The 17,783-nt window shown below is 37.8% G+C and overlaps 1 protein-coding gene across 1 annotated transcript in view; it reads left to right on the top strand.

The window, feature by feature from the left end:
* Positions 1–17,783, top strand: part of LOC125802168 (uncharacterized) — a 34,411-nt gene that overhangs the window by 13,830 nt on the left and 2,798 nt on the right. The window contains exons 2-4 of the mRNA XM_049479309.1: positions 9,005–9,072; positions 10,838–11,135; positions 14,752–14,886. Coding sequence (XP_049335266.1) covers positions 9,009–9,072; positions 10,838–11,135; positions 14,752–14,886 — 497 coding nt within the window. The 5' untranslated portion in view covers positions 9,005–9,008. The remainder of the gene's footprint in view (positions 1–9,004; positions 9,073–10,837; positions 11,136–14,751; positions 14,887–17,783) is intronic.

The raw sequence follows: 17,783 nt of genomic DNA, 5'->3' as shown, positions 1-17,783 counted from the left end.
GAATAGAGTGCGCAGTTTTAGCTCAGAAAAACGGACCAAAGAGTCTAAAAGCGGAGAGGGTGCACATTTCTAGCGCAGAAAAACGGGGTAAAAGAGTCTAAAAGTGGAGAGGGTGCGCATTTCTAGCGCAGAAAAACGGGCCAAAGAGTCTAAAAGCGGAGAGAGTGCGCATTTCTAGCACAGAAAAACGAGCCAAAGAGTCTAAAAGCGGAGAGAGTGCGCATTTCTAGCACAGAAAAACGAGCCAAATAGTCTAAAAGCGGAGAGTGTGCGCATTTCTAGCGCAGAAAAACAGGCCAAAGAGTCTAAAAGCGGAGAGGGTGCCAATTTCTAGCACAGAAAAACGAGCCAAAGAGTCTAAAAGCGTAGAGAGTGTGCATTTCTAGAGCAGAAAAACGGGCCAAAGAATCTAAAAGAGGAGAGAGTGCGCATTTCTAGCGCAGAAAAATGGGGCAAAAGAGTCTAAAAGCGAATAGAGTGCGCAGTTTTAGCGCAGAAAAACGGACCAAAGAGTCTAAAAGCGGAGAGGGTGCACATTTCTAGCGCAGAAAAACGGGGTAAAAGAGTCTAAAAGTGGAGAGGGTGCGCATTTCTAGCGCAGAAAAACGGGCCAAAGAGTCTAAAAGCGGAGAGGGTGCCCATTTCTAGCACAGAAAAACGAGCCAAAGAGTCTAAAAGCGGAGAGAGTGTGCATTTCTAGCGCAGAAAAACGGGGTAAAAGAGTCTAAAAGTGGAGAGGGTGCGCATTTTAAAGCGCAGAAAAACAGGCCAAAGAGTCTAAAAGCGGAGAGGGTGCCCATTTCTAGCACAGAAAAACGAGCCAAAGAGTCTAAAATCGTAGAGAGTGTGCATTTCTAGAGCAGAAAAACGGGCCAAAGAATCTAAAAGAGGAGAGAGTGCGCATTTCTAGCGCAGAAAAAAGGGGCAAAAGAGTCTAAAAGCGAATAGAGTGCGCAGTTTTAGCGCAGAAAAACGGACCAAAGAGTCTAAAAGCGGAGAGGGTGCACATTTCTAGCGCAGAAAAACGGGGTAAAAGAGTCTAAAAGTGGAGAGGGTGCACATTTCTAGCGCAGAAAAACGGGCCAAAGAGTCTAAAAGCGGAGAGAGTGCGCATTTCTAGCGCAGAAAAACGGGGTAAAAGAGTCTAAAAGCGAATAGAGTGCGCAGTTTTAGTGCAGAAAAACGGACCAAAGAGTCTAAAAGCGGAGAGAGTGCGCATTTCTAGCGCAGAAAAACGGGGTAAAAGAGTCTAAAAGTGGAGAGGGTGCACATTTCTAGCGCAGAAAAACGGGGTAAAAGAGTCTAAAAGCGGAGAGGGTGCGCATTTCTAGCGCAGAAAAACGGGGTAAAAGAGTCTAAAAGCGGAGAGAGTGTTTAGTTCTAGCGCAGAAAAACAGGCCAAAGAGTCTAAAAGTTGCCGTAATTAAGGAGTTTAATATTAAGAGACATCATGAAATGAAACATCAATTTGAAAAATCTTAGTTTACACAACACTGTCAAAGATAAAGAGAGTTAGTCAAGTAAAATGGTGTGTAAATGAAATAATCAGGAAAAAGTATTATTTAAAGTGGTATATTTCATTATTTGTTTTATTATAGAGTCTGTGGCCCGTGACTTATCTGATCCACCCCTGATCTAACCATACCACCAGATCTGTTTTTAGCAAAAAAATCTACTTTTTTCTCATTTGTGCTGTTTGTGGACACTTATACATTGTCTTGAGAAACAGTCAAAAGAGAAAATTCCATGACTTTTTTCAGTGTATGTTGATCTGTCTGTCTGTCTGACTTCTCTGTGAAACTCTGTTGATCTGTCTGATTTTCTGTGAAACTATGTTGATCTATCTGTCTGTCTAACTTTTCTGTGAAACTACGTTAATCTGTCTGTCTGACTTCTGTGAAACTATGTTGATCTGTCTGTCTGTCTGATTTTCTGTGAAACTATGTTGATCTGTCTGTCTGTCTGTCTGTCTGTTTGACTTCTGTGAAACTATGTTGATCTGTCTGTCTGTCTGATTTTCTGTCGATCTGTGTCTGTCTAACTTTTCTGTGAAACTATGTTGATCTGTCTGTCTGTCTGATTTTCTGTGAAACTATGTTGATCTGTCTGTCTGTCTGATTTTCTGTGAAACTATGTTGATCTGTCTGTCTGTCTGATTTTCTGTCGATCTGTGTCTGTCTAACTTTTCTGTGAAACTCTGTTGATCTGTCTGTCTGTCTGATTTTCTGTCGATCTGTGTCTGTCTAACTTTTCTGTGAAACTATGTTGTTCTGTCTGTCTGTCTGATTTTCTGTTGATCTGTGTCTGTCTGACTTCTCTGTGAACCTCTGTTTATCTATCTGTCTGTCTGTTGTTGGGGAAACCGCACTACCCCTCACTGCGGCGTCTCCAGTGCGTTCCCCTGGATTCTTGTGATGGAGGCCTGACGTAGAGATAAGCTATAGAGAGACAGGAAACTTGATCTTCAGCAAAATAACAATTTATTAAAACAGAGCTCTGGGAACAACTTCCACTCACAAGGAGCTGAAGAGAAAAAGATTCTTTCACAGACATGAGCATTTATAGACAGACCCCACCTCAAGCTCCCGGAGGAAGGTACCCTAGACACTTCCCAAAAACTGCTTCTGGCTGCTCTTGATCAGAAGTTGTCTCTCGGTTCATTTCTGTCTTACTCGTACAGTTTGATTAATAACCGGTGGCTGGTGTTGATGAGCAGGAGCTAGCGGTCAGATCTTGCAGGAAACTGACAGTTAAAACAGAGAAATATTTTAGAGAACTCAGAGAGTTTGTGGCGACTGTCTCAGCTGCTTTCCTCCACTCTGACCGTAACATGTCAACACCTTCCCTTTAGCTGAGCTCTTGGTCTGTGGAGCTTTATGTAAAGTCATGATGCCTCCCATAGTCTCACACCTCTCTTCATAATGCATTTAATTATCCTTTATTAACTTAATTTGTATTGTAAGAAGAGCCGAATTCTGAATCTCTAAAAATAAAAACTGAAACTAAATAATTCACATTATTCAATTGAACTTTTAAATTAAACTAGATCAGCTTCAGTTTACGGAGAGATAAGAGTTTATTCAGTTTTTTATTATGTTTAATTACAGATTACAGGCTCTGTATGTGTGTTTTTACTGAGAACTGTACGTTTACACAAGCTATAAAATCAACAGAGTGCTCATAAAGCCAATATATGTAAATGTAAATATTATCTGATCTCAGTGCTGCTGTTTCAGGACTGAGCAGTATTGCGTAGACATATAAAATACATTTAGTCTATGTTTCAATAAGTATTGCAAAGTATATTTGTAATAAAATGCAAATCTAAATATCTACAGTTGTGACGGGCTGTTCATATTAAATGAACTTGTTATCCAGCGTTTTTTATTAGTAGCAAAACTTACTTTTGACCCATCTCAACTTTTTAACTTTTAACCATCAAAAACATTATGATGAAACTGGCACTCATCAGGACGGCCCCAGGATTGAAAGACCAGGAGTCACCTCTGTCGCACAAGATAAATTCATGTTAAACAAACCAAAATATGTTTTATATTTTACATTCTTTAAAGCAGCTCCTCTTGCTTAGATGAGGTCTGACTTTCCATCTGTGTAACTAAACATTGACCTATATGTCTATATGTCTTTCTACCTATATGTCTGTCTGTCTGTCTGTCTGTCTGACTTCTCTGTGAAAATGAAAGCGCAGCGTAAGTTGTTCCCTTCTGTCTTTAAATAACGATCACTCATTCAGTACCTTGCTGTCTTTCAGACGCTGATCGTTCTTAGTGCCGTCCGTTGTTCTCTCAATTATATCCCATTCCGGTTTCTCGCCTTCTCGAGTGTCCGATCGGCGTCCCGTGTTGACGTCCTGCTCTTGGCCGCATTTGTCATCGGATGCCCTCCTGCTCCTGCTACCGGCGCTACTCCCCAGGTCCTGCTGGTCCTCCTCCTCGCGGCGCGACGTCGGCTTGCCGGCCCGCTCCGCAGCCTCCTCCTGGTGTGTCCCGCCACCGCCCCTGCCCTCGGTCGGCCTTGAGCCCCAGCTTGTCCCGGTCCTTCAGGCGATCGCTGCCTCGATGCGGAGCGTGGACTCTCGTTTGCTCGCTGTCAAGGAGCGTTGTGGAACTGCTTCCGGGTTGCCTCTCCCTGCAACCTCTGCCCTGGCGAGTTCGCCCGGAGGGTCCGATCCACGATCGAAGAACTTTTGGCTGGCCATCCATCTACCCCTTTTCGTTATTTCCGTTCTGTCTTTTCTGTTTTCTAATGCTGTTCACTGTTCTGTTGGATTTTCTGCTCGCTTGGGTGCTTTTTCTTCTGTTCTTCTCTTTTTTTCTGGGAACCTGCAGTTTGTGCTGGCGGGCCGGACAGTGTCTCTTCTCTGTTGGTTGCTGTGTTTTGACTAGAGTTGTTCTGGTGTCCCCTTCTCGTTTTGTGGTCCGGTATATCTATTTGTATTCCTCGGCGCCTGTTTCTTCTGACGCGCTCAATTTTACGGCGCCGCTGTGTCCGTCGGTTTGGGGCTTACTTCCAAGGGCGATGGTTTGCCTAATGTTGGCAGTTGAAATTTTGGATCCCTTGGATCTGCCTCTTAAGCTCTGCACGAAATTTATCCAGTGGTGGTCGCGTGCGTTTCATGGGGCGCTTACCTTCTTTTTTTCTGAAACGAATTAATTTATAACAGCTTATTAAGCCTTTCATATTCTGGTCGCTGCAATACATTGCTGTCGCACTGTCCCGTTTTCGTTTACAGTAATTCAGATGCCTCCGCCCAGCAGCCAAAAAGTTCCCGTAACCATGCCCACTTTCAATCATTTAATCCTGCATTATATTATTTCAACTCTCTAGTCTTTAGCGCTCAAAACTTGCACGTTACAAGTATGTTTGGCATCTATTTACCCTCTTTTGCTCTTCCCTTTAAATTCATATCTTTTCTATTCTAGCTGCTGTTTGTGCTTTCATAGTACACACTCGTACTACACAACATAGCCAAATTTATTTCGGCAACAATTATTGATGCCGATCAATTTAAGGCACGTTGTAATAGTCCAGATTATCCACGTTTGTTTCTAACCAGCTATACGCCTACTCCTTAAGGCATTGCAAAATCCTGTTCCTCAATCTAAAGATAAACGGTTGCCTATTACTTTGGCTTTTTTTATGTTCAACTTCATGCTCGAGGCGGCTTTTACGAGCCTTTTATGGATTTATGCATTTTTTTATGGATTTTAGGGCATGTTACTAACAGCAATGCATGTTTCTTTTGGGGTCGATCCCCTCGCTTGATCAGGCTCGAAGCCCAAACTAGATTGTATGTTTCAGCCCTTGGCCCTTCACTAACAGGAATGCGGACGATCCCCGCACATGATCGGGCTCGACGCCCAAGTGGATGAATGTAGGGCCCGTGGCCCGTGTGATTGGGGGTGCACCCCTCGCATAATCAGATGAATGAGAATGAACGAATGAATGAATAAAGGGCACGCTGTTTTGGGGACGCTCCCCGCACATGACCGGGCTCAACGCCCAAAAGAATGAAGGAATGAAGGCTCGCAGCCCGTAAGCTTCGGAGGCGCACCCCGCTTTGGGCTCGGAGGCCAGCGTACGTATGAATGAAGGGCATCGGCCCATACTAACAGCATGGAAAGTTGGCGCCATACAAGCGCATCACTGGGCACTACACCCACGTTAACTTTGCTTGTTAATGCACAGGAAACCCCATATTTAGATACAGCAAGCATGTACTCATCTTAAACAATCCACAAGTTAACTTCTAAATAAACTCACTTATGCATAGGGATATCCAAGAAATAAAAGGAAATACTCCACTCTCCACAGTCACTGGTACAAAAGCTATACTATAACATTATGTGTTACGTATGTCTGACTTCTCTGTGAAACTATGTTGATCTATTTGTCTGTCTATCTGTCTGTCTGACTTCTCTGTGAACCTCTGTCTATCTGTCTGTCTGTCTGTCTGTTGTTGGGGAAACCGCACTACCCCTCACTGCGGCGTCTCCAGTGCGTTCCCCTGGATTCTTGTGATGGAGGCCTGAAGTAGAGATAAGTTATAGAGACACAGGAAACTTGATCTTCAGCAAAATAACAATTTATTAAAACAGAGCTCTGGGAACGACTTCCACTCACAAGAAGCTCAAGAGAAAAAGATTCTTTCACAGACATGAGCATTTATAGACAGACCCCACCTCAAGCTCCCGGAGGAAGGTACCCTAGACACTTCCCCAAAAACTGCTTCTGGCTGCTCTTGATCAGAAGTTGTCTCTCGGTTCATTTCTGTCTTACTCGTACAGTTTGATTAATAACCGGTGGCTGGTGTTGATGAGCAGGAGCTAGCGGTCAGATCTTGCAGGAAACTGACAGTTAAAACAGAGAAATATTTTAGGGAACTCAGAGAGTTTGTGTCGACTGTCTCAGCTGCTTTCCTCCACTCTGACCGTAACATGTCAACACCTTCCCTTTAGCTGAGCTCTTGGTCTGTGGAGCTTTATGTAAAGTCATGATGCCTCCCATAGTCTCACACCTCTCTTCATAATGCATTCAATTATCCTTCATTAACTTAATTTGTATTAATTATAGTAAAGTTATTCAGTATAGAAGAATTTTTAAATCATATTTCTAACACTGTGTAACTATATATTCACCTGTCTGTCTGTCCATATAACTATATATTCACCTGTCTGTCTGTCCATGTAAATATATATTCATCTGTCTGTCTGTGTCAATATGCATTGACCTGTCTGTCTGTCTGTCTGTCCATGTAAATATACAGTCATATGAAAAAGTTTGGGCACCCCTATTAATCTTAATCATTTTCAGTTCTAAATATTTGGGTGTTTGAACAGCCATTTCAGTTTGATATATCTAATAACTGATGGACACAGTAATATTTCAGGATTGAAATGAGGTTTATTGTACTAACAGAAAATGTGCAATATGCATTAAACCAAAATTTGACCAGTGCAAAAGTATGGGCACCCTTATCATTTTATTGATTTGAATACTCCTAACTACTTTTTACTGACTTACTGAAGCACAACATTGGTTTGTTAACCTCACTGAGCTTTGAGCTTCATAGCCAGGTGTATCCAATCATGAGAAAAGGTATTTAAGATGGCCAATTGCAAGTTGTTCTCCTATTTGAATCTCCTCTGAAGAGTGGCATCATGGGCTCATCAAAACAACTCTCAAATGATCTGTGAATCTCTGTCTGTCTGTCTGTCTGTCCATGTAACTATATATTGCCCTGTCTGTCTGTCTGTCTGCCTGTCTGTGTCAATATGCATTGACCTGTCTGTCTGTCCATGTAACTATATATTGCCCTGTCTGTCTGTGTAAATATATATTGCCCTGTCTGTCTGTATAACTATATATTGACCTGTCTGTTTGTCTGTCTGTCCATGTAACTACATATTGGTCTTTCTGTCTGTCTGTCTGTCTGTCTGTCTGTCTGTCCATGTAACTACATATTGGTCTGTCTGTCTGTCCATGTAACTATATACTGCCCTGTCTGTCTGTCTATGTAACTATAGATTGACCTGTCTGTCTTTGTAAGTATATATTAACCTGTCTGTCTGTGTAACTATATATTGGCCTGTCTGTCTGTCTGTATTAGTAATAATACAAGTAGCTTCAGTTGGTGGACTGTTTTATTATTATTATTATTATTATTATTATTATTATTATTATTATTATTATTATTATTAATATTATTATTATTATTATTATATAACTGTATTATTATTATTATTATTATTATTATTATTATTATTATTATTATTATTATTATTATATAACTGTTATTATTAGTAGTAGTAGTAGTTTGGTAGTTATTATATGGTTGGATTCTCGTATTGCTGTTAATGATAATTTTGTCAGTTTTGTTTCATAATCTTGAGGAAACAGTTAAGATGTTAAAATGCTGAGATGTTGAGATCAGTTCCTCTTATCTCCATAAACATGTTTACAATTACAAAACTAAAAAACTGCTGAACAGTTCAGTAAATACAGCAGATAGATGATGAAACAGATCTGAAGATCAGATATAAAATCCTGTAGCAGATCTGAACTCATCACACCTGCAGCGCTCCTTCATCCTGGAACTTTCAGCACTGCGTGAGTTTATCTCAGATCATTTTATCTGATCTTTTCCGAGATGTTCTGAGATCATTTGATGTTGTCTGGTATTTTAAAAGGTGTTCCAGGGTATTCTGAGATCATATGAGTTGTTTTATGAGCTGAGATGCTCTGAGATATCCTAAATTATATGTTTTGAGATAATATGAGATGTTTTGTAATAGTCTCTGATAAGGGGAGTTGTTCTAGGCTGATTTGATCTACGATATTCTAGGATTATATGAAATATTGGATAATGATCTGAGATATTCTATAATGGTCTGAGGTGTTCTGATATAATCTGATGTATTCTAAGATTATCTGAAATATTTTAAGATCTGAAATAGTCTAAGGTTTTCTGAGATATTCAAAGATGATGCAACATATAATATATTGGTCTGAGCTGTTCTAAGATGATCTGAGACTTTTGTGTTTAGACTGGTTTTGTTTGTAAAAAAATATCTAGTTTATATTTTGTACAAGAATATATACAGTCAAGTAATTAAAATCAGACAGGCTATGAAATCCTTTGGTTTTATTTTAGAATAAAGATCATAATTAACGGAACTCATGACAGTAGTAAACATTGATAAAATTGTTAGTTAATGTCTAAATTATACATGAATTCACACTAGTTAAGATTATTTTAAATAGTGCAATTTTTTCATTCTAAAGAATGTTGTAAATGAAAATAAAAAAGACGTTTTTATGCAATAACAATTATTAATATGTAATCATTAATATTGTCTTATCTAGTGTAAATAGCTAATTAGTTGAGTTAGTTGAGTGCTGGTGATTAAGGTACTCTTATTGTAAAGTTTGTAATTGTAATTATAAAGTATTAATGTTTAAAACTGTATCTGTTTGATTTTAGGGAAATGGATCCTCGTGTTTTTATCCTGCTGGGATTGATTATTCCAGCAGCTGCTTCATATACGAAGTGTAAGATCAAACTCACCTGTACAGAAATTAAATAATTTATATTTATCATAAATATAACACACTTCAGTTTTTAAATCAGTTTCTCTGATTTTGTTATTTATAGGTTTATGTTTGAGTAAAATGAACATTGTTGTTTTATTCTATAAACTACAGACAACATTTCTCCCAAATTACAAATAAAAATATTCTCATTTAGAGCATTTATTTACAGAAAATGAGAAATGACTGAAATAACAAAAAAAATAAAATAAAACAAGTTCATATTCATAAAGTTTTAAGAGTTCAGAAATAATCAATATTTGGTGGAATAATCCTGGTTGGTTTTTAATCACAGTTTTAATTTCATGCATCTTGGCATCATGTTCTCCTCCACCAGTCTTACACACTGCTTTTGGATAACTTTATGCTGCTTTACTCCTGGTGTAAAAATTCAAGCAGTTCAGTTTGGTGGTTTGATGGTTTGTGATCATCCATCTTCCTCTTGATTATATTCCAGAGGTTTTTAATTTGGTAAAATCAAAGAAACTCATTATTTTTACTGTGTATTTACACAGTTGAAATCAGGAGTTTATATACACTATATAAAGACGCACATATGCATATTCTAAATCAAAATAAACCTTTGCCATTTTACATCAATTAGGATTAGCACAATTACTTATATTTGCTAAATACCCAAATAATGAGAGAGAGAATTTTAAAGGCATTTTTATAACTTTCTGCGAATTCAAAAGTTTACATACATTTCATTAGTATTTTGGTACCACTGTCCTTAAACTGTCCATTTCATATAAAATGAATTTGTGACCCCATGTTGCTCTTTAAAGGGTTAAAATCACACTAAGTAGAACCATTTTTAGCTTTTGTTTTAAGCAAGTCTTATCCTTCCAAACTTTTTAAAACTGTTACCTTTGATTAACTCTGCTTTTACCTATACACACTATCCATTACAGTTTTTCTCAGTCGATTTGGTTCATTTCTCACATCATGATTTAAATTGCCATCACAGCAAGTGCGTTTCTCAAAACAGTGCAAACAGCAAAACTCAATGAAAAACCTGCAAAAGCTCGTAACTCACTCAGAATTCATATTCATGCCTCTGAACAAGGCAGTCAAAACACTAAGTCATGCTGTCAACAGTGTACAGTGTATATTCTGATGGAAACAAGTGTTTGATTTTAATCAAATATACACACAAAATACAAACTTACACAAAACATAGTTAATCATGACTGTAGTGAATTTCACTAATTAGCTAAAAGCCAAGATTCACCTGAGAACAATTTTATTAATTTATGATAAAATATCAAAATGTACCAAAAAAGTTTTATAGAAATGTATAAATTATGCCTGAGAGATTATGACAACCTGTTCAGCACTTTTGCATGTAATGACCGAGGCAATGACCTAAAGCCTGATGTTTTGGAGGGTAAGACAATTCAACAGACAATCAGCACAACACACTTTGAAAAGCATGACATAAAGCAATGGATAATGCAAATTGTACATGACCATTTGCAAAATGACAAACACAATGAGAAGTGCAATTAGGGTGTGGAGATTGAATGAGCTGTTTTGAGAATTTCAATTCTGACCTGAAAAATTTACCAAATTGACTGAGAAAAACTGTAAAGTGAGTCCAACAGGAATGGGTTCAAATAAAGCAACTGAGTAAAATAAATAAGAGTTTTTAAATGTCTGATCAGTTTTCTATTCTAAACAATTAAACGTTTCTGTTGAATCTTTGTCGATCTGTTGATTCCAGACAAAAATCTCGCTCTCTTGGGTAAAGCCACCCAATCGATCTTGGTTGAAAACCCCTGGTCAGGATTTGGACATGCCTACAACGCCATAGATGGGAATCACAATTCAAACTACCACCATGGATCCTGCACCCACACCACCACCCAGAGTAACCCCTGGTGGAGGGTGGACCTTCTGGATGAGTACATAATAACCTCCATCACCATCACCAACCGGGGGGACTGCTGTGCAGAGAGACTCAACGGAGCCGAGATTCGCATCGGGAACTCGCTATTCAACAACGGAAATGATAATCAACGGTGAGAGAAGCTCTTCCTGTTTCATACTTTCACTCTTTCACACTGCAGTTACTGCAATCCCAGATTGTTGAGTATCTTTCCAGAGCAGATTCCTCCTAAAAGCATCAGCGTAGGATAGAGAGCATATCTAATATACAGTTGCAGGAAAAAGTATGTGAACCCTTTGGGATTATACTTTTATTTCTGCATAAATTCCTAAATTTCCTTCAGGATAAATAAAGTATCTATCTATCTATCAGCCCCAAACCATGATGCCCCCTCCACCATGTTTCACAGTTGGATGAGGTTTTGATTGTTCTGTATTCAGTCTTCAGCTGGCACTCTAGGATTCTTCCTCACCTCATTGATCATTCTGTGCTGTGCTCTTACAGTCATCTTTACAGGACTTTACCACGCCTAGGGAGAGTAGCAACAGTGCTGAACTTTCTCCATTTGTAGAGCGTCTGTCTTACCGTGGACACATGAACATCAAGACTTATAGAGATACTTTTGTAACCCTTTCTTTCCAGCTTCATGCAAGTCAACAATTCTTGAACGTAGGTCTTCTGAGAGCTTGATCTTTTGTTCGAGGCATGATTCACATCAAGCAATGCTTCTTAAAAACAGCAAACTCAAAAACTGGTGTGTGTTTTATTTATAGGGCAAAGCAGCTTTAACCAACACATCCAATCACATCTTGCCCTCAATTATCTCTTAGAAAAGTCATTAGTCTAGGGGTTCACATACTTTTTCCACTCTCACTGTGAATGTTAACATGTTGTGTTAAATAAAACCACGCAAACATAATGTTTTGTGTGGTTTTAGTTTAAACAGACTGTGTTTGTCTGTTATTGTGATTTAGATGAAGATCAGGACAAATTTAATCACCAATTTATGCAGAAATACAAGTATAATCCCTAAAGGGTTCACATACTTTTTCTTGCAACTGTATCTAATACCTTTTAGAACATTAAAACCTCTAAACGCACCTTTGTCCGGGCCACAAACAGGTCATCATTAATATTTGCCAGTGTTTGTATTTCCTTTCAGAAAATAAAACTTTCTAGGTGAAATATAACTTTTTAGCTAAAGTTTTATTAAAAAACTGATTCATAATTGCATATTTGCATTTTTCTTACATCCATATTTTATCCATGTTATACAAGATTCAATCCACCTGTCTCTCAGAATTACAATGCTGTGGAAAGCATTTTACTGTACAGTATGGTTACTGAATTAGAGACTTTTTTTTAACAATGCAGATGAGGCTACTGGCCGATGTTACCTGGTTTGCTGGCTTCAAAATTACACCAAATATGTTTATTTTTATCAATTTATTCGCTAGTATTCCTCATTTTTGTGAAAAGAAAATACAAGGTAAAAATGTATTATATCTAATTGAAACAGATATTAAAATATGTTCTGCTTAGGCTACAGCTTTCATAAAGCCCAGACTGTCCCCTTTACATGGACACATCAATCAAATCTGTCGGCCAATCAGGTGGCAAGTTAGGCGGATGCGCAACAGGGGAGGCGGGATGTAAACAGGAAGACTAGTTGTTCCCATCAAGTCTAGGTGATAAACACTTTTTTCCCCCTGTAAAATGAGTAGTTTTTTTATTTTATAGAGGTTTGGGTCCTTTAGAGATTTTAAAGAGACATTTGGAGAAATTCTGTACAGTCTTTACTCCACACTGAATCCATTTCTGATCAGTGAGGGTGATCAGTTTAAAATTTTACATGGTAAATTGCGACCCCTAGTGGCAAAAAAAATCACCTTCAGATGTGGTGCTTAAAAAAAAGACTATTACAGGTTCATTTCAACAATTGTAAGCGTTTTAATTTTTTTTTTTATTATTAATTTTGAGTAATATTTCTTCATAAAATGGCGACGATTTGCTGGTGAGCACTTTCCAACAGTACATAGGATAGCACACAGGATATAGATACCAAGGGTTCAGCATATCTACACATTTTCTAAACATTATACACTTTTATACATTACTTTCTCAATTTATGTGTCCAGATCCTGGAAAATTTACTATATATTTAAAAAAAATAAAAAAGTAATCAATAGCTTTTATTTTGAAAACAGCCCAGTTTTTTGCCCAATTATTCAATCCTTCCATAAAGTTTGCAAAACAGTGTATTAACAATGCTTCATATGTAATAATGCAATTTATTAACATTTTACATAGTATCCAGATTAAAGTTTGTTTTACTTTTGCTCAATAAAACAAAAATACTGAAAGAAATATAAATTATTATTGTAATGTCTTACATTCCATCCACCAACCAGCCTTTCCCCAGCACTCCCACTTGTGACAGTGACAATTCAACGCTCTGCATCCCCTGAATACTGACACCTGGTTCCCTGCTCGTTGGCCCTGCCTATATAAACCTCACAGCATTGCACCTTCCATGTGCTTTTGCTCTGCCAAAACTCTGTTGTGTTTTTGTTCAATTTATAGTTTGCTAGTCTGTTTTCTTGTTAATGCTAGCTTTCTAGCATTTTGTTGTATCTTGTTGACTGTTTCATATTTCGGTGTGTCTTTAGAATTGTACTCTTCTGATTAAAAAACGCTAAAGTGTCTTCCAGTGATACCTGTGCTCATTACTCACAATTATTAGTTCAAGGAAGAGTAAATAATAATAATACACTTTATTAAATGAACTTGTAGTAGTTAACTCAACAGCATCATAGTTATTCATCTGCAGCTCTATTAGTTCAAACACTGCTATACTACTTAAATACTGAAATGTCTCATTTTGTCCATATTATTACTGCCAGTAAATGGGCTGTTTCCCAATATAACGCGCTTGTTTAAATCTACACCTAATTTAAAGCTCTTACTCTGTAGAGAGACCTCTATAGTAGAGTTTAGGGTGGAAGTGTAGGGTGCAGGGAGTGATTTGGGACGGGTCTGTATTAATCTGTACAGCACAGGTGCTTCACTAAAATGAACTCTTACAATCCTTACAGTGTATCGCTTCATTACTGTTCATGTCTACAGATAAATCCATTAAGTCAGCTAATGAAGCACATATATATACCACACAAAAACCTTTATAGTCATAAATAATACATTATACAGCAAAATCCACAGTTAATCCTGCTAAAACGCAAACTCAATGCTACTGGCTGCTGTATTTCATCAGCTTTCTCACCATTAAATTTTAATTCATATTCTACAGGATCTCTCCCACAGTAAACTGCTTATTAGAAATGCTTATTAACATGGAATGGAATGTAAATTACCAATTTTAGGGGTTTTGCTTAAAATCGTATCGCAATATTCTTCCAGCCGCAGATACTGCACAGTTTTTGCAGTAATTAACATAATTATATGTAAGAAGTATATTTAAATGTTTTGATCCCCCCACCCAAACTATTGTTTTTACCCCTTTAGGAATTCGCACCCTTGGCTGTGTCCCAATAAAACATGGCTGTTTAAATCTACACTTCCTCCAAAGCTCTTACTTTACAGAGAGAGCTCTATAGTAGAGTTTAGGGTGCAAGTGTAGGGTGCAGGGAGTGATTTGGGACGAGTCTGTGTTTAGTAGTTGAGTAGTTGAGCACTCGGTGATTCTTAATGTAAATTATAAATCTCTATACGCCTTTTTTCCTTGATTTTAGGGTTGCAGTGGTTTCCTCCATCCCTGCCGGCACATCCATGACCTTCAACTTCAGCAACGTCTCGGGACGTTACGTTACCGTGATCTTACCTGGACATGGACGGATCCTGACGCTCTGCGAGGTCGAAGTTTACGGGTTTTAAAACACCGCCGTCAGAGCGCTGATGTTTTAATCTGTATTAAACATCACCTCCAATCAATAACCAATAATAAACTCATGAGCAAAACGTGAACTGTGTTTTATTGTACTGTAGAAATGCATGGTGTCGGAGTTTGGAGTCAGTTACATTTTTATATCTACATGATTATATGTTTATAGAGGCCATTAACAGTTTAATATAGTAATACAGAAGTGGCTTAATGTCTACTAGCGATAATATTTTTAAAGAAGATGTGGGTTAACATTACGCAAACCTTAATAATTACTTAATAGTAGAAGAGACCTCAGTTTCCCTGATTTTGCTATCTATAGGTTTATATTTGATTAAAATGAACATTGTGGTTTTATTGTATAAACTACAGACAACATTTATCCCACATTCCAAACAAAAATATTCTCATTCAGAGCAAATTACATCAAATAAACGACAAAATAAAAATTACTTATGATTTAAAAATACCGCACTTTTAAAGAAGCCCTCACCGTATCTCAAAGCCAAACTCTTTGGTTTATTATTTGCATTATTTGTATTGTATATAGTGTGTGTGTAGTAAAAAAACATTATATTAAATGTGCTATATATTGTCTATGATTTTAATCAGAACAAAATTTAGCTTTTTTCAACCAAATCATGTTTTGCATTTCTTTTGGTTATCCCGCCATTCATTTATTAAAATCTGCACTTAAAAAACTATATTATTAAACATAATATACGTTCTTCCTTAAATTTCGTTGTAATCAAATTCGCTTCTTTTAATCTCGCTCCAGCCGCCACATACACATTTCTGCCGCTCCCGCCCTGCGGTCTTAATATGAATTGAATTAGTTACATTTAGCGCTTCAAATTCACTTATGCATTTATTAAAACAGCATTTCAGTGCTGAATAGTACTGTCACATGTCTTGCCACAGTCTAAACGCATGCCGTCAGGTGAGATGCTGAAAATCTCCCATCGGGGTGCGTCTGTGGGTGTGCCGGTGTTCTGTCGAATTTTGCTACCCATCGATACATGCTTCCCAACGGTACTGCGCATGCGCCGACCTACACAATTTAATTCTTTCTCGTGTTTTATGTATAATTAATTTGGTTTAGGGGGGTTTATGTGCATTAAACAACCTGGGCGCACTATCATTGCACAAAAGTGTAAATGGAAACTAAAAATTACACTTATTATCATAAATAAATACAAAAGCAGTTTGTAATGAGCTATATTTACTATAACTTTGCCATGGTACAATGAATTATGCACTCCAAATCTAATAACGTACATCTACTGGAATATCACTGGGTACATGCCCTAAAATAGTGCTTCTTTTGTATTTTTACAGTTAAATATACATTGGGGCAGCACGGTTCGACAAGGTAGCAGAATTCGACAGAACACCGGTCCATCCTCCGCTTTGAGATTTTTCTTGGTTTTTTTTGTCGCTTGCGTGGAATCATAGCGTGATTTTTACAATTTTCTTAATTGTTTATTAATTTGCCTGGTTCGATTTAATCGATTGGATCGATTAAACCCCCGCTGCCACCAATAACAATTCAGGGGTGGGTTTCCCGAAAACGATCAATCTTAGCGAATAAGGAACGAACTAACAAATGACATGAGAAAAGAACGAGCCAGTCCTACGAGTGTTTCCCAAACAGCTTCAAAGTGAAAAATAAGGAACTAGGTTAAAGAACGTCTTTGTTGACTCCTCCCCTGAAACAGCGCGCTCAATCGAATCACAAATAATATAATATAGAGTATTTTTTCACTATTACACCTGAAAACCGTCGAAATGTTCTGGAATCAATTTATTCTTAAATGCAAGGAAGGACTGAAAGGACTGTGCAATATAAATAAAGAAATACAATCATTATAATTACAATAAGGGAAAAATAAAATATATATATAGCCATTTAAAGCATTTATTTGCAGAAAATGAGAAATGGCTGAAATAACAAAAAAGATGCAGAGCTTTCAGACCTCAAATAATGCAAAGAAATCAAGTACATATTTATAAACTTTTAAGAGTTCAGGGGTGGGTTTCCCGAAAGCTTCGTAACGCTAAGAACTTCATTAACTCGTACTTAAGATTGATCGTTAATTAAAGAGTGTTTCCCAAACCCGTGCATAACTAAAGTACTACGTAAACTCACTGGCAGATTAACGAGTGCTCTGACCCAGTCGTTATTCTTAACGAGCTTCTTTAGTGGATCTCGACTTGCAGTTCAGCACCTTAAACACCAGGGACCACCAATTTTGAGGAACAAAAATAATAATTTCCGTGTTTAAAGCAATTTTATTATATTACTATTAATTATAATCAATTATTATATTATATTATATTATATTATTCCCCGTGTCAGCGGGTGCTCCGGTTTCCTCCCACAGTCCAAAGACTGTTTGTTCAGGCTAATTGGATGTCGGATAAAAATTGCCCATTAGGTGTGAGTGTGTGAGTGGATGTGTGTGTCTGTCTGTGTCTGTCTGCCCTGTGATGGATTGGCGGCCTGTCCAGGGTGTATCTTGCCTTCAGCCCGATGCCTGCTGGTATAGACTCCAGCAGTGATGTCAGTAACGCGTGACTATTTCCAATCCAGTAATCAAATTAAAGTTACCTGTCCAAGTCACTGTGCGTTACTCTCTCTCTCCACCTCACTCACTCACACACACACACACACACACACACACCGCTCCCTTCCCCATCACCTTTACATTCCTCCCCTATCTCTCTCTCGCGCTCGGCGTGTCTTTAGTTTCTGCCCGTTCTCATTTTCCGATTTACAGTGTTAAATATGTCAGGTCAAGAAAGACTTTCTTTATTTTATATATTTTTTATAAAAACAAGTATTTATGTTAAGTGAAATCAAGAAAGACCATATTTTATTTA

This window comes from Astyanax mexicanus, chromosome 1 (assembly GCF_023375975.1).
Source record: "Astyanax mexicanus isolate ESR-SI-001 chromosome 1, AstMex3_surface, whole genome shotgun sequence".
In the NCBI taxonomy this organism is placed as follows: Eukaryota; Metazoa; Chordata; class Actinopteri; order Characiformes; family Acestrorhamphidae; genus Astyanax; species Astyanax mexicanus.
The sequence above is the reverse complement of the archived record's forward strand: the minus strand, read 5'-3'. Positions and strand labels throughout refer to the sequence as shown.